General features: G+C 37.7%; 2 protein-coding genes, 1 long non-coding RNA gene and 1 other non-coding gene across 5 annotated transcripts in view; all 4 read left to right on the plus strand.

Moving 5' to 3' along the window:
• Window positions 1–15469, plus strand: part of LOC148874427 (embryonic stem cell-specific 5-hydroxymethylcytosine-binding protein) — a 36045-nt gene extending 20576 nt beyond the window's left edge. For both annotated transcript variants that reach the window (XM_088966507.1, XM_088966506.1), the window contains exons 4-8: window positions 3232–3344; window positions 3621–3686; window positions 11384–11490; window positions 11671–11736; window positions 14254–15469. In XM_088966507.1, coding sequence (XP_088822633.1) covers window positions 3232–3344; window positions 3621–3686; window positions 11384–11490; window positions 11671–11736; window positions 14254–14661 — 760 coding nt within the window. In that variant the 3' untranslated portion in view covers window positions 14662–15469. The remainder of the gene's footprint in view (window positions 1–3231; window positions 3345–3620; window positions 3687–11383; window positions 11491–11670; window positions 11737–14253) is intronic.
• An 11-nt stretch (window positions 15470–15480) lies between these two features.
• On the plus strand, window positions 15481–17099 carry LOC148874428 (voltage-gated hydrogen channel-like protein). Its single transcript, XM_088966508.1, has one exon. It carries the CDS (start codon window positions 16306–16308, stop codon window positions 17026–17028), a length of 723 nt encoding a protein of 240 aa, XP_088822634.1. The 5' UTR covers window positions 15481–16305; the 3' UTR covers window positions 17029–17099.
• A 7792-nt stretch (window positions 17100–24891) lies between these two features.
• Window positions 24892–26155, plus strand: LOC148874429 (uncharacterized). Its single transcript, XR_016105367.1, has 2 exons — window positions 24892–25043; window positions 25155–26155. It is a non-coding gene; the product is annotated as an uncharacterized LOC148874429 (long non-coding RNA).
• LOC148874430 (small nucleolar RNA snoR14) lies at window positions 24907–24993 on the plus strand. The gene has a single exon (XR_016105998.1). It is a non-coding gene; the product is annotated as a small nucleolar RNA snoR14 (small nucleolar RNA).
• Window positions 26156–27229: the final 1074 nt, after the last annotated feature.

Genomic DNA, 27229 nt, shown 5'->3' on the forward strand with positions numbered 1-27229 from the left:
TTTTTTCACAAAAAAAAGGGACTGAGACTATCGACTGATAACAATCAGGGGCGGAGCCCCTGCTTTTTTCAAAAAAAAAAGGACTGAGATTAGGACTAGCGATTGAGAACATTCAGGAGTGGAAGAAGAAGAAGAAGAAGAAGAAGAAGAAGAAGAAGAAGAAGAATGAGTGGAGCTGTGGAGGAAGGGAGGAGTATAGGGGTGGAGCCCCTGTTTTTTTTTTGAAAAAGAGAAAAAAATGACAAGTTACCTGCTGAAGCTGAGGTGCAATGGAGTTGGGCTGGGGCATGAAGTCTTCGGTTCTCCTCCCTTTCCAATCGAACTTAAAAAACCCTTATGTTATGCATAAATAAAAGAAAAAGGCTTTGTATTGTTGTTTTGATAATAAAATGATAGCATGTAACCGGTTTTATTTTAAAAGAATAAAATATCTAATAAAATATCAAAATAATAAATTAAAAAAAATTTATTAGATGTAGTATGTAGGTGCCCGCCTAGTCGCCTAGGTGCCTGCTTAAGTCTCTGGGTGGGCACCTAGTATACAAAATCCAGGGCGTTTGGGCGAGGCGACCATGGAAAACCGCCTAGTTGCCTAGGCACCGCCTTGACAACTATGGTGATGGTTTGTATTCATGGGTGTGAGGAAATGACTGGGATGCTGGTGTATCTTGTCGACCTACGTTGGCAACTCCTTAGAAAGCAACCTGTGGTACTTCCTCAGTTCCTGGCCTGTATCAGGTATGACGTTTGTTTGGGACTTTTAGTACAGTTTTAGGAAGATATTTGTGTGGGCAATTCAACCCTCAAAGATTTGTTTCCCTCTCTCTACTCCACTCCTTGTATAAGAAAGAAGTTATTTCAAAATTTCTTCCCTTTCCTGTCTTCCCTTTGGCTTTAAATTTGGATTTTGATTTTAGAGGAGGTTTTAGGGAGGACAAGCTTGCTTGTGTTTTGGAATTGTTACTTTTGTTTGACAATGTCTGTTTATATCCCCTTAAGCTAGATAGAAGGATTTGGTCCCCCTTATCTATAGGTTCTTTTTTTGGTTCCTTCCTTCCTTAATTCCCTTTGTTCCTCAGCTCCTCATGGAATTCTAGAATCTTTCAAGGAAAGGAAAGGAGTCTCTTAGAAGTTAAGGATTGAACCATGGCAAGGGCAATAAATTGGTTGAAAACACTTGATACTTTTCATTCTTTCTCCTTTAACGTTTTCTGGAGGAGTTGGTTGGCTGTTGCTTCCAGCCATTCTACCAAGGAAAGGGTCACTATATCTTGGTTTCTTCCCCCTGAAGGGGTTGTAAAGCTGAATTTTGATGGAAGCAATTAGAGTAACCTAGGATCTTTTGGCATAGGAGGGGTTTTGAGAGATGAGGACAGCAATGAGGTAACTCCTAGGGTCCAGTGGGTTTTGGAGACTCTGTTAGGGCTGAACACCTAGGGGGTTCAGATTGCGAGTCAACTTGGTGTGGAGAGTTTATTAATTGAAGGAGATTCTAAGTGGTTGTGGGGTGGTTGATGAGCCTGGATTCGGTCATTTGGAGCTACAGGGACATACTAAAAAAATTTAAATTGCAAACAGAAACATGAATGTTATTATTCAATGGGTGGGTAGGTCAGCAAATAGTTTTGCTGATTGTCTTGCTAAAGAAGGTGCAAACAGGGAACTTCTCTATTGGGCTGCTCTGTAAGCTCTCTTTTCTGTTTCTTACTTAGCTTCTTGATGTTGTATCAACTTTAAGGGTGGGTCTGCACCTAGTGCCTCTCTCTGGGCTACTTGATAAAAAAAACTATAAATCAATAAGCAAGTAATAATTAAGGCTGTAAAATAAGCTCTCAATAGTCTTTGTACCCAATTTGCTTAGATTAATTTCCAGCTTAGTGCTTAGACTTTACTATTCCTTTAGTGAAAACATCTGCCAGCTGCATATTGGAAATAACATAAGGTAAATGAATTTCTCCAGAAGTCACCCTTTCTCTGATAAAGTGTTAGTCAACTTCATTATGCAAATGCTTGGTTATGTCATGCTGGAAATGGTTATGGCTATGTTAATTGCAGTTTGATTGTCATAATATAACAATAATAGTTGCTCTAACTCAATTCCGAGCTTTTCAAGTAGGGATCTAACCCATAATGCCTCTGATACACAATGTGTCATAGTTTTTTTATTCAATTTTGGGACTAGAACAAACAACAACTGATTGCTTCTTTCTCTTCCAATAGACAAGGTTTCCACCAACTAGAGTACAAAAGCTTGATGTGGAATGCCCGTTATTAAGTGAGCTAGCCTAGTTTGCATCTTTAAAAGCTTCCAGCCTTCCAGTATCATGTGACCATGATTAGCAAATAATATATTGCTGTTGGTATGTTTCTTAAGATAAGTCAAAATCCTTTACACTGTTGCCAAATGACAACTCTTGGGTGAAGATTATATTGACCAACAATGGTTACTACATATGAAACATCAAATTTGATCATTCATGGGTACAACGACTTGCCAGCTATCGTTTGATATCCTCCAGCATCTTTAAGTGCCTTTTCATAAGTGACATTTATTCTATGATTCTATTAATTGGGGTATCTGTCGGCTTAATCCAAAACTTCATTGTTTCTTTAATAGGTCATTAACATATTTGCATTTGGACACAATATCCTATGTTTTGACCTAGCAACTGTAATCCCTAGTAAGTAGTGGATTTTATTGTTGATATACCAGGGGTGTTTTTTGTCCTTTTGCCTCTTTGAATTTCATAATATAATATAAAATTCTTTAATTTCACTGTTTTTAATTATGAAATTCTTAGTGAACAGAACAGAAATATCCCTGGTTTTAAGATCCATATTGTTTAACATTTATGAAACAAAGCCACCTGGAAAAAAGTTTATTCTATCATTATAAAACCATTGATACTCATTGATTCGTGGCAAAAGAATACCCATTCTCTACTAATCAAATTCCTACCATTCAAGTTATTATTAATTTCTTTTTTTTTTTTTTCTGAAATCAACCCAAATTAGTTGGTATCTGTATTTGCTCTACTAAAGTCTGTTTCTTTTGTACAAAGACTTTTGCCCTGTGGAGATTTCTTGGGACAGTTTCTTGCTATAGAATTCCATTTTAGATTTCTTGCCAAAAATTTGTGTTCTGCATTCCTCTTTTGAACTTCTCTTTTTTTGCTTTCTCTTCATGGTGGATGGTACTTTCCATATTAAGATTTAAGTCTATTTATACAGATTCTATGAATGGAAGAAGGATGGGCCAAAGAAGCAGCCATACTATATTCATTTTAAGAATGACCAGCCTCTTGTAATTGCTGCACTTTATGATTCTTGGAGGAACTCAGAAGGTGATTAGACATTCATAATAAGTCCTAGAGCTAACATGATTTTATTGTAAGAAGTTTTTCTGGTATTCAAGTTACTTTGACAGTTCCACTTCATTTCTTTTTTCTTTGCTTTTATGTTTTTTATCTTTCTTATTTTTTGGACCCCATATAGTCGAGACAAGATTTAGATAGTGATGATAGTGGTGGTGATGCTTCTTCTTTTGGGATGTCTTTTTATTTGGAAGGCTAATTTAGTTGCTTCCAATGGTAATTCATAACAGTTATAATTCCCTGCAGGAGAGATGCTCTATACATTTACTATTCTGACAACTTGTTCCTCCTCTAATTTGCAGTGGCTTCATGGTCAGTACATTTTGTTTTGTTTACTCTCATATAAGTAATTACTTGTCACATTATGAATGGTTTAATGGATAATATGATCCGTTCTACTTGGGGTCTTCATCCTATTATAGAATAACTTGACTTACAAACTCTGAATTCTTAACACAGATTTCTTTTTCATTGATTATATTGTACCATTATACTACACTACACTAAATTTATGCCTTATTGCTTTCTCTTAATGATTGGTACATGCTTAAAAGTACATTATCAACTGATTTTGATAATTGCAGGTGTATAATTTGCTAATTGTCATTTTTTTTGCAATTATAAATATATTGTTAAAACTATTCTGGTAGTTGCTTGTAAATCATTTTGTTTAGTATTCTTAATTGTCATCAAAGTTGGTTATTATTGAAATATTATTAAATGAGATTTGAATTTTCAAGATGCAACTTTTGGCTAAAAAATATATTTGTTCAATACAATCTTTCTAATGAATGTATGCTATATACTGTTATGTATTTATATTTATGTCATTTGCTTTTATCTAATCTTGTATTTGAGGTGGATCTAGTCTAATTGTAAATGGATCAATTGAGATCCATATTTGGCTCAATCAAATTAAATTTGGATAGGATCTGGGTTATTATCTGATCCGTTGACAACCTTGATCTAGGGCTGATGTAGGACAGCAAGGAGAAAAGTCCTACTAAGGTGAATGAGGTGGGTAAAGAAAGGAAAAGAGTTCCTGGGATTTACAATACTGTATTTTGAAACAAGTTGTTTCAATTTTCGTATGAAGAGTTGTAAGAGATTGAAATTCTTGACCCATTAATTTCTAAATTCTCTAATGTTTCTCTTAATTCTATTGGGCTGTAATGCTGTGACACACCCGAAGATTTGTGTATGGGACCGTTGCTTGGTGAAATTGTAAAATCTCAGGCTGACAAGCATGATAGCACAGTTTCATGTCTGCGAGTAGCTAGTCTATGTAAAAATACCGAAGGTTAGGTACTCAAATACTAGGGCTGTCAATGAACTCTTAAAACCTGATCTCCCTCTCTATCTATATATATTTATTTATTTATTTTTGTGTAAAATATAAAAACCTCCCCTGTAGTTTTGAAAAATCCTGCAGTTACCTCCCTTCCATCGTATAGTCCCAGCCAGAAGTCGTTGTCCTAATGCATTAATTTTTTGAAAATATGCATTTTACCCTTATGTCTATCAATTCAGATGGGGATTTACTAAAGTAATCCAAAAAAAACTTTTAATTTTTAGCTAAAAAAATACCTTAGGTGGTCAAATTAAAGAGTAAAGTAATTTAACTTTGTAAACTCTATTATGGAGACAATAATATTTTTTCTTTTTTGATAGATACAATAATAAAAAAACAATAATATTTTTTTCTTGATCATGAACTGAGACAATGATGGAAGGGAGGTAACTGCAGGATTTTTTCAAAACTACAGGAGAGGTTTTTGTTAAAATGAAACTTGAAGGGAGGTTTTTATATTTTACCCTTTGATTTTATATTTGTACAAGTTAAAAATAATTACTTTTTATTTTTTCTTTATTTTTAATGATAATAGAGCAGAACCGGATTATCTGAATTTGGTCCAAGTCTGATATTTTGGATTTCAGGCTGGATTTGGATGTAACTGAATCTGATCTGAATCCGACCCGTTTACAGCCCTATTGAATACACCTCTCCCAGAACCCTGGGTAGTCAGGACCAACATTGGATAATGTCACTTATGTATTTGAGAAATTCTTTGGAGAGAGTTTCTTTATATTAACAAAGGTAGTTTTTCATAGTCTTGTGGGAGTTTTATGTTATTTCTTTGCTCCTTTTCAAGGATTATTTTGTTCAGTCCCAAGATCTGAATATCTAAACTCCTTGGTTCATATATGGTTTCTACTTTCCATCATTTATCTCTTTTCTTATTTTGAGTTTTTGATTGGGAGTTGAAGTTTCAAGGTCTTTACTTTGCTCTTTGTGTTTGGATAAGGCTGATCTAGGTGTCAATGTCAGATGATCAGAAACTCAGTTCAACGGAGAATATTTAGACTTTCCATGCCAGGTTCTCATGTGTTAAAGAGTGTTTTTTTTTAAAGGTCTACATGACCCGGGGGGGGGGGGTAGCCCAACCCATACCCCCCAACCTAGGTGCAGGTGGGATTCGATCCCAACTCTCTGCTACGACCAGCAGGAGACCTTACCAACTCGCTGGTTGGCACCTTGCATGTTAGAATGAATTTTCGATTTGCCAGTTTTGTTGCAATCGCCCCCATATTCAACAATCCTTGTTCTCAAGGATTAAAGGTAGGGAACTAAGATGTGATGAATGAGGCATCCTCCCAAGTAGTCTCGTCCAGGGTGAGATTGGAGTTGGACCAATGAATGAGACACTGAATTATTGCTTGATTATTCCTTTTAATCATCCTTCGAGCAAACACTTTCACAGGTTCAACCTTGAATTGGCCATTAGAACCCACTAAGGGAAGGGTAGGAGCAGAAGTCACCCCTGACCCAATCTTCCTTTCTAGAAGAGACACATGAAACATTGGATGAATCTGAGACTCCAGTGGCAATTCTAGCTTGTAGGCCACCTGCCCCACTTGAAAGGACCTCTCCACCCTGTGCTTGAGCATAAAATTTCATTCTCTGTTGAGCGTTAAGGAGCTGTTCTTTTAGGAGTTGCAATTTGTGTTGCCTTTCTTGTAGAAATGATTCTACTGAACCCACCATCGTAGTCCTGGGATCTACAACAACTAAATATAGAGCTTGGAATGGTGTCATGTCAATGGTGGTGTGAAAGGCTGTATTATACTGCCATTTAGCTAAGGTCAGCCATTTACACCATAACTGAGGCTTGTGAAATGTCATACATCTCAGGTAATTTTTGAAGCATTGGTTCAGTCTTTCTGTTTGTCCATTTGTCTGGGGATGGTAGGTGGTGATCATGTGCAGCTTGGTCTCAAAAGTTTGAACAATTCCTTCCAAAATATGCTAGTGAAGACACTATCCCTCGCTCACAATGTTAGAAGGAAGGCCATGTAGTTTATAAACAATGTCAAGGAAGGCCTTTGCTGCTTGCATGGCTGTATAGGGGTGTGAAAGGGGGATAAAATGAGCATACTTGGTGAGCCTATCAGTGATCACCAAAATGGTGTCCTTCCCTTCTGATTTGGGAAGGCCTACCGCAAAATCCATACTGATGTGGCTCCAAGAATGAGTGGGAACAGGTAAGGGCTGAAGCAATCCAGGATAAGGCACATTCACAGACTTGTTTCTCTGACATACATCACATTGTAAGACTAGTTCTTGGACTGCCCTTTTTAGTCCTTGCCAATGGAAGAGTTGCTTGGCTTGTTGGTAAGTAGCAAAAATACCGGAATGACCACTAATAGCTGAAGAGTGTACGGCCAAGAGTATCTTATGCCGAAGATCCTGTGAGTTGCCAATAAAAATTCTGCCTTTGCATCTAAGGATTCCTTGCACATAGCTATAATCAGCGGTGCTAGAGGGATCTACAAGTAGAGCTGAAATTAAAGCTGTGCACGGTCATCCCAAAGTTCTTGGTAGAGGGATCTACCAAGAATATCTTATGCCAAAGTTCATGGACTATCCCTGCAACTTTAGTCATCAAAGTGGGAATGATAGTGGTTATAGGCTTATAGCAGCAGAAGAGCCGGTTGCCTCAGTTCTTCTAGAGAGTGCATCCACTACTGTGTTCTTTTTCCCTTTCTTGTACTGAATAGAATAGTCAAGGCCTAGTAGTTTGTTCATAGCCTTTTGTTGGATATGGGTGGTGATTTCCTGCTCAAGCATTTGAGACTTTCATGGTCAGTTTTGGTCACAAAATGCCCATGTTGCAAGTAATGTCTCCATTTTGGAGATGGCCATATAAGTGGACAACCCCATATTTTTTGGACCCAAGGCCTTATTTAAGAAGGCTATTGGTCTCCCTTCTTGCATTAGTACAGCTCCAATGCCTTTCTCACTAGCATATATCTTGACAACTAATGGTTTAGAGAAATTCAACAAGGCTAGTACTGGATCTTGTGTCATTACCATCTTTAGTTGTTGAAAGGATTGGGTAGCCTCCATGGTCCACTTAAAGCAATCCTTTTTTAACATCTTTGGAAGTGGTTTAGCTATGCTACCATAATTGGCAATGAGTTTTCTGTGGTAGCTAGTTAGCCCCAAGAATCCTCTTGCACTTTCGATCATAGTTGTCAAGGCGATGCCTAATTTTGTTTTATTATTTTCTTATTCGTTAGGGTTTAATCATACAAATATTGCTAAAAGCTGTATTTTCTTCTTCTTTTCCTATAACAAAATAGAGGTTCAACCCCCATATTTTTTGAATTTTATTTTCTTTCTTTTTCGTATGGATATGCTGATTTTTCTATACTTTAAAACATGAAATTTATACTTTTCTTATGAAAATTATGGATAATTATAAGGAAATATGGTTATAGAACCTAGGGATCTATGACCCTAGGATATATATTTATTTCTTTAAAAATCCATTGCCTAGGTGGGCACCTAAGCGACAAGGTGCTCCCTTGTTGCCTAGCCTCGCCTTGGCACCTTGAAACTATGCTTTTGATAGAATCTGGTTGTGGTCAAGTCACCATTTCCTCAATCTTAGAGGGATCAATGGAGATTCCTTTATCATTGATTATATGACCTAAATACTCAATTTGAGTTTGGCCGAAAGCACATTTCGATTTTTTTGCATGCGATCGGTGCTTTCTTAGGACTGGGAAGGCTTCTTCAAGGTGTCTAATGTGGAGGTCCAGGGTAGGACTGTAAATAAGGATATCATCAAAGATGTCTAGAATCAACTTTTGAAGGAATGGAGTAAAAATGTAATTCTTTAATGATTGGAAGGTTGCTGGTACATTTGTCAATCCAAATGGCATCACTTTGAATTCAAAGTGGCCATGGTGAGTTCTAAATGCAGTCTTACAAATATCATCTTCTTTCATTTTGGTTTGGTGATAACCTGCGCTTAGTTTGATCTTAGAGAATATTTCAGCACCATGAAATACATAAAGGATATAATCGATAATGGGAATTGAGAAATTGTCCTTTATGGTTAGAGAGTTTAATGTCTATAATCAACACAAAATCTCCAACTACCATCTTTTTTCTTAACCAATAGAATAGAGGTGGCAAAGGGGCTGTGACTGGGTTGGATGATGCTGAATTGTAACATTTCAGATACCAGTTTCTCAATATCTGCCGTCTGAAAGTAAGGGCATCTATATGGTCTCAAATTGATAGGTTCTGTGTTGGGTTTAAGACGAATCTGCTTCCTGTTATTACCATGGAATGTAGCTGTATCAGTAGCACCTTGGAGGTCAATGGTCTTGCCATCCTTCACAAATGATCAAACACAGTGGAGCTGTAAGATTTCATCCAATCTACACCCAAGACCATGTCACACCCTCCCAAACTCAACATCCACAAGTTAGTTTGAAATTGATGTCCCTGCATATTCCACACAAAGGTGATACACTTTGCCCTGCTCACCATTTTCTGCCCATTAGCTACTGTGATTGACAGGGGAGATTTCTCTTCCACCGTACAGTCGATTCCTTGTACTACCCTTGGGTCTAGGAAGCAGTGGGTGCTTTCACTATCTATCAGGATCAGGACATCTTTCTTTCTTTGCACTTGACCCTTAATCTGAATAGTGTTATGTCTAATGCTGTCTAATGCTGCCTGCTAGAGCGTGTACCGAGATTTCCATGTTAGTCCTTCCACCTTTGTTTCTTCTTCAGTATCCCCACAATGTTCATTTGAGGTTTCTTCTTTCGCCATTAAGGAGTGCAACTGCTTGTTTTTGCATTGAGGTTCATGGGTTGATTTGGGAAGGGCTTGGTGGTGTTTGTGGAAGGAAAGTTTGGGGGTTTCACAGGATTTATTGGGTTGTGTTTGAGGTTGTAATTGGGAGAGTTGGAATCGGGTTGGAAAGTGAGCCTAGAGGGAGGTTTACTCTTCTTGAGTAATGCTTCTATGGATAGTTCTTGCAATTGGGTTTTTTCATAGGTTTGTAAGAGGGTAAAAGGTTTAGAAAACCTTGCCATTGGCCCTAATTCTTATTTTACGCTACTGATGAAACTAGAGACAAAGTAAGGTTCAGTAAGATTTGGATTCTTATGAAGCATGAGGGACCTCAATTCTTGAAACCTTTCTTGCTACTCTTTGATTGTAGTTGTTTGCTGCAGTTTATTGAATTCCTCTACCACACCCTCAAAACCCGTCTCCAAATCTCCTACATAATCCAGCTGTGAAGTCTTCTCAATGCCACCATACTTCTATTCAATTGATAACCCTGATACCAAGAATCAGCCTTGCCTTAAAGGTGCATGGTGGTAATTTCTAATTTCTGGGCATCAGATACCTGATAGATGTGGAAGTACTTTGGCATTTGCGAATCCAGCTTGTTGGGTTTGTTCCGTTGAAGGACGGAAGTTCAATTTTAGGCAGATGAGGGTTAAAGAAGGGACAATTGTACCTCCATTGCTGACTGTTGTCACCTGCTTCAAAGCTTCTAGGTATGGGAAGGAGCCCTTTGTGGGAAGTGGAGTGGCTATCGGATGGAACCCCTTTCTCTTCATCCTTCTTTTAGTTGGCTGTCAACGTCTTCAACATCTCCATTTCTTCCCTCTTCTTTTCATTAGCATTCCATTTCTCTTGATTTACTGTCATATACGTCTGGAACTGTGCCTCTAGCTGCCAAATTTGATCATCCATTGTCTTCAGCTGCGCGCTGTCCTCCGTTCTTTGCTTTGCTTCTTTCGCCAGTCTGCAAGGTTAGCTGGCTTTAAAGATTATATATTGGTACCAGTAAGGGCCTAAAACCAGAATGATCTGATCTGTGAACTGATCTCAGACCAGAGCACAAAATGGATGTTTTAGAGCTATTAGCATCTCCTTGATATATTTTACTTCTAAAACTTCTGGTGCTTTTTGGGCTAATCCTCAGGGTTATGGAGGTTCTTTCAGAATATACTGGTGATGTTTGTAACCATTATGGTCAGATTGGAATCTATTTTTTCTGACAATAAACTGTGGTATGCATGGAAGTTCTATGAATTGCTGGAATGGTTCTTTGTTACAATTGTCAGTTCTGATCTGATTGGTTTCATTATTGATTTTTTTCCATTACCAAACTCAAAACTAACTGGTTCTTTGTTACAATTAAATCCATTTATAATCAGATGCTCTGATACCAGTTCATCTCTTCTGTCAGCAGTGTCCAGCTCTAATAACAGCCTCTGGTTCACTATTTTGATAGTCACCTTAGTTACTTATGTGGTTATAGTCACCTTAGTTACTTAATACAAATTGTTTGAGCTCTTTACCTTCATATGAGATGGTATCAATTGTGTAATTCATCGTTATATTTTGCAAAAGCTTTGTTTTTTTGGGTACTGTAGTATATTGGTCTTTAATGAAAGTATTGCAACGGAGAAGAAGAGTTTTAATAGGTCCAAACTTCCTCAGGTCAAGAATCTAACTTCCAAGTTATCTGAATAGGCTCAGATTAATCCTAAATGTAGACTTGGTCCTCTTCTTTTACCATACAGTATTTTTATGCTTGGAATGTATTTGACACAGTTTACATGATGTGCACCTAACTTTTAATTGATGCATGTATGAACTTGGAGATAATCTACATGTTCTTTTACAGATAGGATGCCTGTTATTTTGGGTAATAAGGAGTCAATTGATGCATGGCTAAAGGGTTCAACATCCAAATCTGAGTCAGTGCTTAAAACATATGAAGACCCTGATTTGGTATGAATTTTGTTGGAATTATGAATGCCATCTTGATTTCAGTTATGTTTTTGTAGCCACCGCAATGACAAATGTGTTATATATTATAATAATTTTCAGCACTTGTATAACTACCTTTTCTTGGTAACAACTTGTACAACTAATTGTTGCTTTATAAATTTTTCGACTTAATTTTCTTAGGTATGTTATCCTGTAACTCCTGCAATGGGTAAACCTTCTTTTGATGGACCTGAGTGTATCGAAGAGGTAAGAATAACTGCCTTTTAATGTATTATGATATAATTACATGGTGATCATATTAGTTTCATAGATTTGGATAAAGTCCCAACATTTGCATTTTATCAAGGCATGATAATGAGTAGAGGTGTAAAGTGAGCCGTGCCGTGCCGGCACGGCACGGCCTATGGGTGGCCCGCACAAATGGCCCGTGGGCCATCACGGGCCGTGCCGCCTTCCCTGGTGAAAAATTTGGGGGTCAGCCCGACATGGCCCACAGCCTGGGCCCGTGCGGGCCTGTGTCGTTTTGTAGGCTGAGCCTTGGGCCAAGTCGGGCCGTGCGTCAGGCCAAAGCTATTTATTTTAAAAAATTGACAAAAAACTTAAAATTTTAATTTTATATGAATTTTGTGTATAAAATTGCTTATATATGCAATAATTAAATAAATTAGTATAATAAAATAAAAAATATTTATTTTATTAATATATTATATACTATATATTATTATATAATTATAATTTATATAATACTACATAACTATATATAAAAAATATATAAATATATAAATATATATAAAATATATATGGACCGTGTTGGGCCGCCCGCGGCCACGGTCGTGCCGTGCCGGCCCGTGGACCTAAAATCCCAGGCCTAGCACGGCCTGCATGGTCGTGCCAGTCCTGGCACGACCGGTGGACCGTTGTGCTGGGCCGGTCCAAGTTCGTGTCGGGCCACGGGCGGCATGGCTCGATTTACACCTAATAATTAGTCACTTTAGTTACGTTATTGATAAAAAATGGGCAAATTTCTTGAAGTATCCCTAAGTTTTAGGAAATTGACTTACTCATCCCTACTGTTTTGAAATTTCCTTAAAGTACCCCCAAGTTTTCTGACAATTGACTAAATACTCTCTTACTGTCAATGTCTGTCACAATTCGTTCAAATTTGACACACACCACATGATGTATAGAATTTTTTTGAAACCCAAGTTTGTCCTCCATTATTATTTAAATATTAAAGATAAAAATTAACATCCACATTGCAGACAAAAACACAACCTTCAACCTTTACTCGAAGGCCAAAGGCATGTGTTTCTGCGACTGAAACAGAAGGCCGCGTTCATTTGTCCTTACCCAAAAAGACTCACTTAATGGAGAACAGAAACCTCTACAGTGACACAAAGATTGGTCCTTGGTTCCTGAATGTAGCAATGGCCGCCTTCAAATCTCTTTATCTCCCACTATTGAAAATTGAGTTGGGGTTCTGTTGAATCCCAATACGCAGGTGCTCATGTTGAATCAGAATTAGGTATCACCCTATAGTCAGTCTAGAGTCTGCACCCATAGTAGCAATTTTCCAACCCCTTTGGCTTCGTTCACTGCCACTGGGTAGCTATCAAACGAACACCATGGGCCATAGCTTGTGTCGTCATGTTGTTCAAAAGGTAAATGCTCAAATCAAATCATAGTATTCTCATGGAAATAAAGTTGACAGTAATGCGGCCATCAGTTATCTAATGAATGTGTTTGGTACACAACGGCTTCTACAGATTACCAACAAATGATGAAAGACTTGCATCCTCCATTCCTCCTATGAAAACTTGTGGCGTTCCCCGATTATTTTAGTAGCCATTGATGATCCACATCCACCACCATTAGCCATGACATTCTTGGTTCTCCTATTACAGCAGAAGGTTCGGTTTCAGATACAGAAGAAAAAATGTTGTGTATCCCCCTTATGTCATGTTTAGGCTTTCATTCAGGTATAGTTCAGTTAGATAAAATTGAGATATGGAAGTCACTTCTCTTCCCCAGTATACTGTGAGTTAAAGACACTGTCATAATCATAACCTAAAGCCGTACAGTGCACCCCAACTCAATTCTCAATATTGGAATATGCAGATAGAGTCCATTCAGGAACCCCCAACACAATATTGACATAATAACCAGTTTCTGATCGTTCAAGTGTATGATGTTGTGTCTTCGGAAGAATTTCACAAAGGCCTTGAGAACCATGTTGCTAAAGCCATCTTTCTAACAGGTTTCTTTTTTTTTTTTTTTTTTTTTTTTCAGCAAATGAGTACTGTAGTGGGAGATTGCAAACATGTTTCATTTTGAAAATTTAAAGAAGAATGAGGAATAAAATAGTCTTTTCCATCTTTCTGTTTAGGACATTAACGATAGAGGAAATAGTCAATTGTCATAAAAACTTGAGGTACTTTAAGGCAATTTCAAAATAGTAGGGTGAATAAGTCAATTTCCTAAAACTTAGGGGTAATCACTTCAATAGACAAGAGATGCCTGGACCAAAATCATGGAAAACATGCAGGCTTCAGAATCCACTATTTAATTGGGGCCTCGCTGTCTTTTGCCAGAATTTATGTATGGAATTGCCTGGAAATATATAGGATGTGACTTCATACTAGATGTCTATAATCATCCAGTCAATCTAGGGGAAATGTAGGAGGGCGTTTATGGGTTCCTCCTTAGGGCCTTGAGTCAGCCTGAAATTTTGTTGAAAGCTAATATTTCAGGATTCTTCTACAGATACAACTGAAGTCTGAAGAGAAGTCCTCAATCTCAAAGTTCTTCTCAAAGAAGAAAGGTGATGATGAACAAAAGTTGGACTCACAAGTCAAAGTTTCATCCGAAGAGTCTGCCCAGACAAGGCCACTTGAAGAATTTGAAGTAAAACCTCCATTTGAGGAAAAAACTGAACTTCCTTCTGACTCCAACATGGATAGTGGTCCCAAATCTAATGTTTCTTCCCTAACTAAAGGAGAAGCTGAGAAATGTGGAATAAAACGATACTATCAAGAGTTTGCAGGCAATTCAATGCCAGCTATTGGCAATATTGACAAGCTACAGACAAGTCCCATCAGGAAAAAGAAGGAAATTCTTAAGAATGCAGGTGATAAACAAGCAATACTTTTTTCTTACTTTGGAAAAAGCTAGTTGGGTGAAATGACAAGCTACAGACAAGTCCCATCAGGAAAGATAGTTGGTGAAATGAGATGCAGGTTCCATGTATGCTGCACATGTATAAACTTTCTACTACCGTTGGAGTTCCTACTAGAGAAGCTTTCTATTTACAATGTAAACTTAGAAAAGGATTCTTCAACAAGCTTTCTTTTGTTCAAGTCTGAACTCAAAAAGGTCTCTTTACTCTGTAAGGAAGGCTTGCTTTGTGAGACTTGGTTTCCATCACCTTTTTTGTAACTACTTGCAGCTGATTTTGTATCTGACGTTATGGGCCAGCTGTCTTTTAATTTATCTGTAACAGCTGTTGAAAGGGTGCTTTAACTCACTCTGCAGTGCTGCAACAGATTCAAAATGGCAATTGGCAAGTACCAATTTAATGCCTATGTTGCATAAACAGTATCCTGAAGACTACATCTACAATTGGGTGGACTAATCTTATAGAGTAGGAGCAGAATAGCCACCTCTCAGGTGCCATGGATTCCATCCTTAATTGGATGGTTTCAGCAAGGGAAGGTCCTTTGATCGCTTGTATTTATTGGAAGAGCATAGCTTCCCTCTCGAACACCACGTTCAACTCTATTCTATGCTTTGGAAGATTTATTATTATTCCTGGTGGTGTTGGGTGGGAAGCCAGTCTTGTTTGGGATGCGTCAGGTCCAGCTTCCTGGAAGCCATATCCTTTGTTAGCGGTTGTATTATTTACTTTTATTAATTTGTTCGCCTTCAACCTGTAATGTATTTCGGAGTTGTGTTTGTTCTCTGCTATTATGTTTTCCTGGTAGCAGCCGTCTATTTCTGCTATTTCTGCTATATATATATATATATATATATAAATAATATACGTGGGATGTGTTGGGCCATGTCGGGCTGGGCTGGCATGCAGGCCGTGGGCGGCACGGCTTGCTTGATCGTGCCGTGCTGGCCTGGCCTGCGGACCTAAAACCCCAGGCCCAGCATGGCCCACACAATTGTGCTGGGCCTGGCATGGCTTGTGTGCCATCGTGCTGGGCTGGTCCAAAATCAGTTCAGGCCGTGGGCTGTACGACCTGATTTATACCTCTAATAAGAAAATATCAGAGGCTGTCCATGGGATATCTTCTATACGTGAGTCATGTGACCCACCTTCAATAGTACTGGTGATAAACCGATAATAAGTGCAGAAAAATCCAAGCAGAAAATATCTTCAAACTAAAAATTTCTGAGATTTTATATAGGTGTTTTGCTGGTATATGACAAAACTGTGGGACAAACTAATAATTCAACAATCATGTAGGTTTCTGAAATGTTGAATGCCTCGTTTTCATCTCAGCCTTGTGCTTTCTCATCTTCTATTTGAGCAGTTACATGTCCAACGCCACTTAAGTCAACGTGACGCCTAAGCAAAACCCAACTCAACAAAAGGGTGGATAAATGGTGCTTAGCCTAAATCTAACGTCACGCCCAAGTATGAAAGGTTGGACCATGTGTACTTGCATTTCACTTGTCTTTGCTTCACCGTTACAAATTGATATATAGTCGTTTCCGTATGATAGATATTAAGCCAAGTCATATCTACTCATCTTATTCTCGAATTCTTCTCAAGATCCCAAACTCTACTCCCTTGCTTTCAAATCTTCAATGGATTCCGCCCCTCAGGTCCTGCAAGAACAATCCAGGAATTCAGTCTCCATTGACACCATTGAATCTTCAATTCAGTCTCTCCAGAAAAGCTGGCTTAGAAGGAAAAGATGGAAGCAGAAGGATCAACAAGAAAATGACAGGACAAGAGCTGCATGGAGAACCCACTTGTTCAAATTTCTGGAATCATTGCCAATTCGTGTTCTTGCTATCTTGCTTCTTCTGTTTGATTTCGTCATTTCTATAATTGACCTCTCTTCTTCTCTCGTCTCCTGCACCACCAAAGAGACCAAGGCAGAAAATGAACTGTATCACTGGGGAGGAATTGCCATCTTGAGCGTTTTATTGGCAAAGACATTGGCATTGGTGCTGGCACTAGGTAGATCGTTCTTCCGGCACCCGGGTCACGTCGTTGATGGCTTTGTTGTGATAGGAGCCTTGCTTTTGGAAGCATTTCTGAAAGGCAAAGGATCAGGGTTGATTGTGGTGGTGAGCTTGTGGCGCGTGGTCAAGGTGGTGGAGAGTGCCTTAGAGCTCAGCGATGAGGCCATTGAGGCACAAATTGAGGAGATAGTGAGTCAATTCCAGGTGCTCCGTGATGAAAACCGACGTCTCCAGGAAACCATTTCTGGCAAGGACAAAAGGATAGAAGAGTTGGAAGAGGCCCTCGAACGGTGCAGGGATCAATGTAGGTTAGACAGGCTTACACCAACTAAAGTGTAAAAGTACACTTAGATATGGTTCGAAGTAGTTGTGTAAGATTTTATGTAAATGAATGTCCAAAACATTTTTTTTATTTATTTTCCATTGACAAGCTCACGTTATCTATACTATACTACCCCCCCCCTCCCAAAAAAAAAAAAAAAAAAAGTTTGATCCAATTATGTATATATAACTGAATCTGTGCTTTTGTCCCAATTAATAATTGGGTTGGATCGTTTTTTGCTGTTTCAACCCGTCGATTCAGACCTAAATAGATTATATAGTTAATATACATAAAGGTTTCTTGTCTTCTTTTGTTATATTTTATATTTAAAAGAGTGAATTTCATTAATGTATCAATATATCAACAGTTTAATATTTTAGTTTCAGTTTTATTATAGCTATATTATCAAAACGAAGTTTTAAATTGTAGTTTGATTCTCAGTTAGGAGTGCGGATCTTCATGCGATTCCCATAGAGGAAGTGGATCGAATCACAGAGTCCCATTTGAAATACTAGAATCACAACTCCCAAACAATGAATCACAAAACCAAAATCCTAGGAATCAAGTTTGTTAGGCTCAAAGTTGTCAAAAAAGCAAGGATAAATGAATAAAACCAGAGAGAAAACATAGAGATTTATGTAAAGATTACAGTTGTAGTGTATGTAGCCTCTCACCAGAACTCTTCTTGAAAAGTCAAATGTGGGTAATTTTGTAATTTTGTTTAATCTTTTGTCTTATGTATTAGTGGTTTGCCTAGGAACTTGAGAGGTGAATGTTTTAGACTTGTAAAAGTAAGTTCACTTTTGCATCTGAAGCATTAGAGACATAGAACAAGAAATAAAGAGCAAAGTAAATCCTAGAACCACAAGATTTTGTTTTCTCTTTGATTATTTTCCACCCCATTGCTCCAACAAACTTTTGGTATTAGAGCGAAAAGGATCCAACTAACTATTCCGATCTAAAACTAAAATCCTTCATGAAATCAAGTTTCAGCAACTCAATTTTAGATTCTTTCCAAAAATTTCTACTTTTTAATTTTGATGGAGAAAACTATGATTGTTGGAGCATACAAATGATTCTTTTTTTTAATCTCCAAAGATATTTGGGAGTTAGTAGAAGAAGGGTACAAAGAACTACAAAACCGTGAGAAATTTGCAACATGATTGTAAACAGAGTACAAAGAAAATGGGAAGGGTGATGCTAGAGCCCTGTACCATATTCAATAAGCAGTAAACAAAACAATCTTTCCAAAAATCATGGTTGTCAAAAGCTCAAAGGAAGCATGGGATATTCTCAAGAAGGAATTTCGGGGCACTAAAAAGGTATCCATAAAACTTCAAACCCTCTGGAGAGATTTTGATAATCTTATGATGAAGAAAAATGAATTTGTTTAAAGTTCTTTTTTTCTAGAGTTGTTGGTATTGTAAATCAAATTAGAACATATAGAGATGTTATCTCATATAAAACTTGTAAAAAAAAACTTTGAGGAGTTTACTGGTTAAATTTAATCATGTGGTGGATGCCATTGAAGAATCTAAAGATTTGACTAAACTATGATTGGAGTAAGATTTTTAGTCCAAACTCATTATTACAAGAAATAAAAAGAATAATGGTGAAAAAGAAACTTCAAAAGAAGGGTCATATTATGGGAGAGGAAGAAGATACCAAAATAATGGAAGTGGTGAAAAGCAAAATAATATAATGATTGCTTTATTTGCAAGAAAGACAACCATTTGCCTTAAGATTGTTAATTTAGATGTAAAAAAATGTAAAAATCATGTTCATGCCCTAAAAGATTGCAGGTTTAAGGAAAAAGAACATGTCTAACTATATAGAAAAGGATGATCTAAAAAATAATTTATTTTACTCTTGTATGTAGGGTTGTTCATAAGAAGGCCCAACCCGGATTGACCAAATCCGAGTCGACCGATTCATCAGCACGGGTGGGTTTCGGGTTGTGCAAATTCCTAAATTGATGATTCGGGTCGGTTTCGGTTTTCACACAAGAAAATCGAAACCGACCCGAACCAAATTGACTTAGTTCCTAGTTCAAACATGAAGTTCCAAAGCCCATTAGGCCACCTAGTTTTTGAATGGTTGCAAAAAACTTTGGATTAGTGAATAGTGATTAATGAACAACTTTTGTGATTAACTTTTCATTTAAATTTTATCATAGGAGATGGCTGAAATGATGTTCAATTTATGACCGTTTTTAAAATTAGAAAGATTTTATCACAGGGATGAACTTAGAACCGAAACCGACCCAAACTGACCCAATCCGACTCAAACCAACCAGGTCGGTTTTGCTTAACACTGGGTCGGTTTCGGTTTCTTTGTCAGGTTTCCTGACCAGGTCGGGTCGGTTGGAAAAACCACAATAAAACGACCCAACCTGACCCGTGAACAGCTCTACTTGTATGACTTCTCAACAAGAGTCAAAATAAGTTTGGTATTTGGATAGTGGTTGTAGTAACCACATGACAAGAAATAAAGAATGTTATCTAGAGTTGAATGGACATGTTAATTTTCAAGTGAATCTTAGAGATGGTAAGCTCCAAAATATTGAAGGAAAGGGTGTTGTTGTAGTCTATACTAAGCAAGGTAATTTTAAACTCATTTATGATGTTTTGAGTGTTCCTATTTTGACTTATATTTGTTCAGTGTTGGACACCTTATAGAAAAAGGTTATTAGGTACAATTTGGTAATGGTGAATGTATAATAACTAATAAGTAGAAAGGTCAAATCATTGTTAGAGTAAAAACGGAAACAAACAAAGTATTTTCATTAATCATGTCCTATGATATGAACCATGGGCTGAAAAGTAAGAAGGTTGATAAGTTCATGTTATGGCACCTGAGATATGAATACTTGAATTTTAGAAGTCTTTCAATGTTAAATAACAAGAATACAATGATTGAAATTTCTCAAATTGATAGAAAATATAAAATATGTGAAGGTTGTGTCTATTAGAAGCATCATAAGCTATCATTTTTAGAGCGATCATGGAATATAAAGGCACCATTAGAGTTGGTTTATGTTGATACTTTTGGTCCTATGAGGACACTTTCCTCCAACAACAAGAGGCACTTCTTTTTCCTTGATGATTATACTGGAATGATGTAAGTGTATTTTTTAGATGCAAAATCATAAGCATGTGACCTACTTTTATTCAATTTAAAGCATTTGTTAAGAAGAAAAGTGACCAAAATTTAAAAATTTTAAGCACCAAAAAAGAAAAAGAGTTCACGTAGAGAGAATTTGGGAAGTCTTATGAAGAACAAACAGTGTAAAACAAAACACTTTTTGAAGCAACACATAAAAAAGCCTATTGTTAGCTCATTCAAAGTGTTTGGATGTATTGCTTCTGATTCCATTTCTTTACAAAATAGAGAAAAAATTGATAGAAAAGGTGAGAAATGTATTTTATTTGACTATAGTTATGAATCCAAATGCTACTATAGTTATTGAATCCAAATACAAATGAGTTGGTAATTACAAGAGATGTGATATTTAATGAAGAGGGGGCATGAAACTTTGAAGGAAATTCCTCATAAACAAAGAAATATTTTATAGAAAATGAAAAAGAAGTGATGCCTAATGATCGTGGGCATGCCACAACTACATCAAATATAAGGCCAACAAATACAAGAAGATCAAGCTCGATAAGTTTCAATCAAATATTCCCAAGTGGTGTAGATTTAGATACTCCGCCAAGAAAGATAAATTCACTCCAAAAAATCATTGATTCATGTAATGTTGCATTTCATGCACTTGAACTACAAAATTTTGAAGAAGCTTCAAAAGAAGAAGTTTGGGTGTAAAAAATGGATAAAGAAATTGAAATTATTAAGAAAAACAAGATATGGGAGTTGGTTAATAAACCTAAAGAAAAAGAAGTAATTTGACTGAAATAGATTTACAAAACAAAATCTAATGAAGATGGTTCAATCTAAAAGCACAAAGATGTATCAAAGGTTTATAATGAAGGAATCAACTAAAATTTTATTTTCTTAGCATGTATATGACCCAAACATTTATGCCATAAGTCCCAAACATTATTTCTGTGACTTAAAAAGGAATTAAGTGGAGAAACTGAAATAAAATAGGGATATTGATGCTTGAAACTTCTCAAACTCCAATACAAATAGATGGCTCAACTTGCATCCCTTCCCTTTCACCTTCCTAGTGTTTTGGCCTTAGATCAAACATCCATCATGAGAAAAAGGTGAGAATATTACCTTCATCAACTAAGGCCTTGTTTGACAACATTCTGCGAGAACGTTTTATGCATTCTCAGTATTCTCATGAAGCATAAACGTGTTTGGTACAAGAAAAAAAAAGGGTATTTTTGTGTGAGAACAACACCTAAACAATGCATTCTTTGGGAGTAAATAATCGACGCTCCCAAAGAACACGTTCCCAGGGAACGTGAAGTTCCCACAACGTTAACCCCTATTAACGAACATGTGTTAACGACTCCCACGTGAGAAAAGGGGTATTATGGATATTTCACACTAAATGATAGAAAGAAGCCCTACCAAACATTTTCGTCAATAGTGAATTCCTCTAACTTTCCATTACAAATCTCAGAGGAAGGAGGAATTCCCTTGGCTCCAATCGTACGACAAGCAAATGGTAGAACGCATCGATGACATTTTTTGCCAGAAACGTGTCAATAGGTATGTTGTCTCGTAACCATACCTAGTTTTGTATCATGTGGTCTATTTTAAACTCACCTTTTCTCTGGCCAAATTCACTTGAAATCATTTTTTCTCCCATTGCAAAGATGAGTTATAAACAATCTCTAATCGATGCGATTTGAAATAGTTTTTCTTATATTATTTTGTTTGCATTTGTTATATGTTATGACGAATGGGTGTGGTTTCTTCTCTAATCCCATTGATGGTCACATTTATGCTGAATGGGTGGGGTTTCTTTTCTAATCCCATCGTTGTGTTTTGTTATGCCTTTCGTTATATATTGAATATCATGAAGATTGTCGTTTGTTATATGTTGAATATCATGAATATCGTGGCATGTTGGGCTTTTGTTTTATTGCTTGTATGCTTTGATTTGATCCTTAAGTGGTCAAGGATTAGGTGGTGACAATATGAAGATATCACTATGATAATGACACGTGTTTTTTATGGTTAGTTTTAGGCTTAATGTGGGTGGATTTGCAAAATTGATATTAAGAAATAGTTTCATTATCTAAACATTGTTTCTATTCCTGTAGAACAAAAATTTGTTCTCGAAGAACAATTTGTCAAACGTATCTATTACTCTTGAAGAGCAAGAAATAAAATTCATGTTCTGAAACATGAATTTCTAAAAGAACAGGAACAAGGGGTAACATTGCCAAATAGTGCTTAATTGGCCAACAAAAACTAGATTTGTAGCGAGATTAGGAACAATAATGGTCTTTGTAAGAGGGAATGATGCAGTTAGTGAAAACTTAAGAGACAAATCACTACTACTAATGATGTTTAACTTTTCACTAAGTTTTAATAAGGTTACTTGGATAGTTAGAGTAGGCTTTTGTCATATAGTTGGTAGCTCCAGACTCAATGACCCAAACATGAGATGGAGATGAACAATAACCAGAGAACTCACCAAATAAGCCAATAGTAGAAAGATGAAGAAAAAATAGTAGATATTACTAGTTATCGAATGATTTCCTCAACCATAGGTGCCATAGAATCACCTTTAACAAAAGAATCACCACCAGTAGAAGATTTCTTACTCCCATGTGCTACAACAACAATGTCAATCCCATAGGTTGATCCATCATGTTTCATGGGAATAATATCAATTCTATCAAAGGCCATTTCAGTAAAGAAACAACAGTCTAAACACAAGAATATTAGATAAAACCAAATTCAGCAACAATCCACTTTTGTTTAAGGGGATAGAGAAGTATTCCAACACTAGAGAAAGTTAAAGGACTCCAAACCTCTGGTGCATTACTTTTCTTCTTTGTGGTCCAAAGAGTTTTCCCCATATGGATGTATTTGGAGCACAAGATAGCAACCCAACGTTTGTCCCTTTCCTTTTCTAGTCTCTAACCCAGCTTCATAATGGGAGCTATTTTTTTTTTTGTATGTGAACCCATCTCAGTTTGTTCATTTGGTTCACACTAATAGATGGGGACCTATGCAATGCACAAGATTTGTCAAGGGAAAATGAAATGATAGAAATTGATAACTATTATAAGGAAGGAATGTAATGTTGTTTAAAGTAATTAATATTTATTTTAGTGATTTGTTATAAAAATAATTTAGTAAATGGTGAATTGGATTAATTATATTAATATTTTTAAAAAAAATAATAAATTATTACTAGTTACTTAATAATATTATAATTATTTTTTCCATATTATCTATTAGTGTTATTTTTTATTTATTTTAATTTATTAATATTAAATGTTACATTTTTCTAAATATTACTTAGATATTTAAAATATTTAAATATTAGTAAATATATAAAAAAAGGTTGTAGTCATAATTAAATTAATCTAAGCCCAAGCTTGAGGTTTAAGACTTTAGGTTGGGCCTTGGTTGGTACTCAACTTGATCCAACTCTCTAAGTTACACTCCTAAGATCAATATTACATTCATAATTAGATTGAACGAAACTAATACAACCCATGCATCATTATTTTTAGATTTTTAACTATTTTTAGTTCAAAATTATTAATATTGAAGTCAAAGGAGCTATGGGGGATGGGCTACCTCCATTGTGTACCCTAATGAACAAAAATAAATAAATAAAATGTCTCAATCCAAATTTTGGTAGTGTATTAATAATTTTTAAAGTTACTTGGCCTAGCCCAACCTACACCCCAAGTGTAATAATACTTATTTGGGATGGATAGGGACATGCTTGCCTGTGTTAATTATCAAATCCTTGATTTTAACCTATTATGAAAATATATAAAGATTTTTATCTATTATAAAAAATCCCATTCAAGGTAGCCTCAGGTCAAGCTTAGTGGTTACTTAGCTTAGGCTAATACCTAATTCGAATCTTAATTTGATTATCTTGGATTTGGATGTTAGAACTTGCATTTGATTAATAATCAGATTAGATGTGGATTTAACCCCATCCAACTAAAATCCAAGTCCAATTAAAAATTAGGGCAAATTACAAGACCCCACTGTACTATGGGGTCTGTGACAAAGACCCCCCTGTACTTTGTTTTGCGACAAAGAACCCCCTGTACCATGACCGTGAGACAAAAATCCCCTTCCCTTAGTCTTCCATCAAAATCTGCCATTGCAATATTTTTTAATCACCATACTCCCTGACCTCACATCACGAACAACACGATGACAGACTTCCGAAGTCCTCCCTCTCTCTCCCACTCTCTCCCCGATCTCTTTTCTTCCTCTGCCCGTTTTTCTTTGGTACAGAGGCTGAGTTCCATTTCAGAACAAACCGAGGCGATCTGCGAGCTTTGTTTCATTTCCAAGCATGACCCGGATAGCCGTTCCTTCCTAGCAGAAGCTGGCGCCATTTGGGAGACAGGTACTCTTCTTAACATACATAACATAAGTTGGCATCATCGTGACCGGAGAGAGCGGAGAACCTTCATTGCAGAAGCTGGCGCCATTTGGCAATTGCTTCAGTCAATTGCAGAAGTTGACTGAAGGTTAGAGTGAGGGAGAACGTTTTGCTAGAAGTTTCCAAATAAAAGAAAAAAACCATTCGGCAGGAAAACATGGTGGCTACTCTAACCTTCATAATAAACTTTGGCAATTGCTTCAGTCAAATAAGCGTTCTCCCTCACTCTAACCTTCATAGCAGAAGGTTAGCTTCTGATTGTTCTCCACTCTCTTTAGTTTCCTTATTTCAAAACACTGGTTAATGGGGTGTTGATGGATGTTGGGGGAAGACGAGGTGATGATGAAATTCATGGTCTGTCAATCCACTGAAATTATTAGTGTGATGTTAATCATGAATCCCGATAGGTTCTGGTTGTTTTCTCCACAACAACCAACACCTTAAATTCATTTCCAACACGAATTGGAGGTTTTGTTTCCTTTTTTTTTTTAATTTATTTATTTGGGGTTTGATTTTCTTTGATTTGCAGCTTTCCGTTTTTTTCGTATTTTGGATTTATTGTTTTCTGTATCCTTTTAGGAGTATTGCAAGATTTTTTGGTGTCGTTCTTGGTTCTACAAAACTGCTTCAAGAGCGTATTTATATGAACGTCCAACTGCATTCACAGTTTGTCATGTTCAGCTTCAAATGTGTCTAGTTATAGGCACATGCATATTTATATGAACAAACTTCGGTTATATCGGCCTCGCATCAATCAACCCAGGAGAGATAGGGATGCTCAGAGGCACAGCCACAACCATAGAAGCTGGCTCCACCGTCGCCCACGAAAATGCGGTGGCTACTCTTCTTAACATCTCCATCTCCAACCGCGATGTGCTCATGTCCACTCGCGGCCTTCTTGATGTGCTTTCCCACTTCGACCCCTGCCACTGTTCAAACTGCCGCCACGACCCTTTATAGCCTTCTCGTCATTGATGAGTATCGACTCATTATTGGAGCCAAGCGGGATATCATCTTCGCTCTTGTCGACATCATTTGGAACTCCAATTCACCTGCGACGTCGATGAAGGACGCCCTTAAAGCCCTCTTTGGTATCTTGCTTTACCCACTCAACCGTGCCACCATGGTTGAATTGGGTGCAGTTCCTGCCCTTTTCTCGCTTGCGGTGAAGGACGGCCTGATTGGGGTTATCGAGAATGCTACGGTGATTTAGTTGAGAGAACCAGATCCAATGACGAATTTTGCTACTCTGCCAAAAGCTAAGCAAGAGATACAATTACCAACCAGTTCTGAATACGATTCCTTCTATTGCTACCTCTGCTAATGTGACATCGAGGAAATCGAGAAAAAAAAGGGGTGGAGAGAAAGGGGACGGGGAAGAGAGAAATCGGGAGAGAGAGGACTTTGGAAGGATAACGGAAGGGGGTATTAGTCTCATGATCATAGTACAGGGGGTCTTTGTCGCAAAACAAAGTATAGGGGGTCTTTGTCACAGACCCCATAGTACAGGGGAGGTCTTTGTAATTTACCCTAAAAATTATTGTTTTATGTATACATGTACTATTATTATGTATATTGATGTAGGCGCTTATAGCTCGGGCCAATGGCACGCATGCACACACGTGGCGGAAGGCGACGCACAGAGCGGGTCCAATGAGAGTGTACGCAGAGCAGACGCCAATGTGCGATGCAAGGCCAATAGTGCGGTCGCATGCGGCAACCTCAGATGGCTGCGCCCTCAAGGGCAAACACATCTTGGTTGTCCGCGTCCACCTACCTCTAGGTGGTCTCAAGTATAAATAGGGGGTGACCCCCACCCAAAGTGAGCACCTAGACTCTCTATGGCTAAGAACTTCCTTGCCTCCCTTGTGGCCTCGTCTAAGCATCCCATCCTTAGGCCTTGTGCACCTCTTGTCTCACCCGCACTAACTTGACCATCGAAGTCTCTACCTCGGGTTAGCACTCGGGGCCTCTAACGTTCTCTCTTCCTTCACAATTTTGACCTACCAGCCCTCGGCTGCAGTGGACCTCGGATGCATCAACCAGCCCTTGGCTTCGAAGCAAATTTACTTGGTTGCCCTTAGACCATCCTAGGTAGCAACAATTGGCACCCTCTGTGGGAAGCGTCACCAAGACTTCCCTCAACTAGACTTGCACTCTAAAAAACTTGTCTTAAAAAACTAACTCCTAAGCTTCAGTCGAGATGGCAAGAAGCACTAGAAATGCTCAGAACTTGGTCACGATGGACCAATTCCAAGCAGTCCTTGACTGGCTTGACAACCTCACATAGAGGTTGGGCGAGGTGGGGCACCCAGTAGGAGACCACCCTTAGGGTGATTTCCCTACTAAAAGCCTAGGGCACCATGGCAGACGAGTGTCTCTAGACTTGTTGGCCATCAGCCCAAATCAGATCTAATAGGTCCAACCTCTCAGAGTCCAATAACAGGTGATGTGCCAGTCATTCGCCAAGGACCTCTCGACCCCCTAGCCGATGAGGGGACAAATCAACGCAGTCTCGTGATCACCACTGAGACCAAGGACACTACCACCGATGAGAAAGCCCTCAAGACGAAGGCGGGCGGTCGGGCCACCACAACCCGCCTTCAAGGGACGAGGGCTGATGCCATGCCTCTCCCTCTCATGTCTCAGACTTT

This window comes from Nelumbo lutea, chromosome 1, assembly GCF_056320005.1.
Source record: "Nelumbo lutea isolate HS-2025 chromosome 1, American lotus-T2T, whole genome shotgun sequence".
NCBI lineage: Eukaryota > Viridiplantae > Streptophyta > Magnoliopsida > Proteales > Nelumbonaceae > Nelumbo > Nelumbo lutea.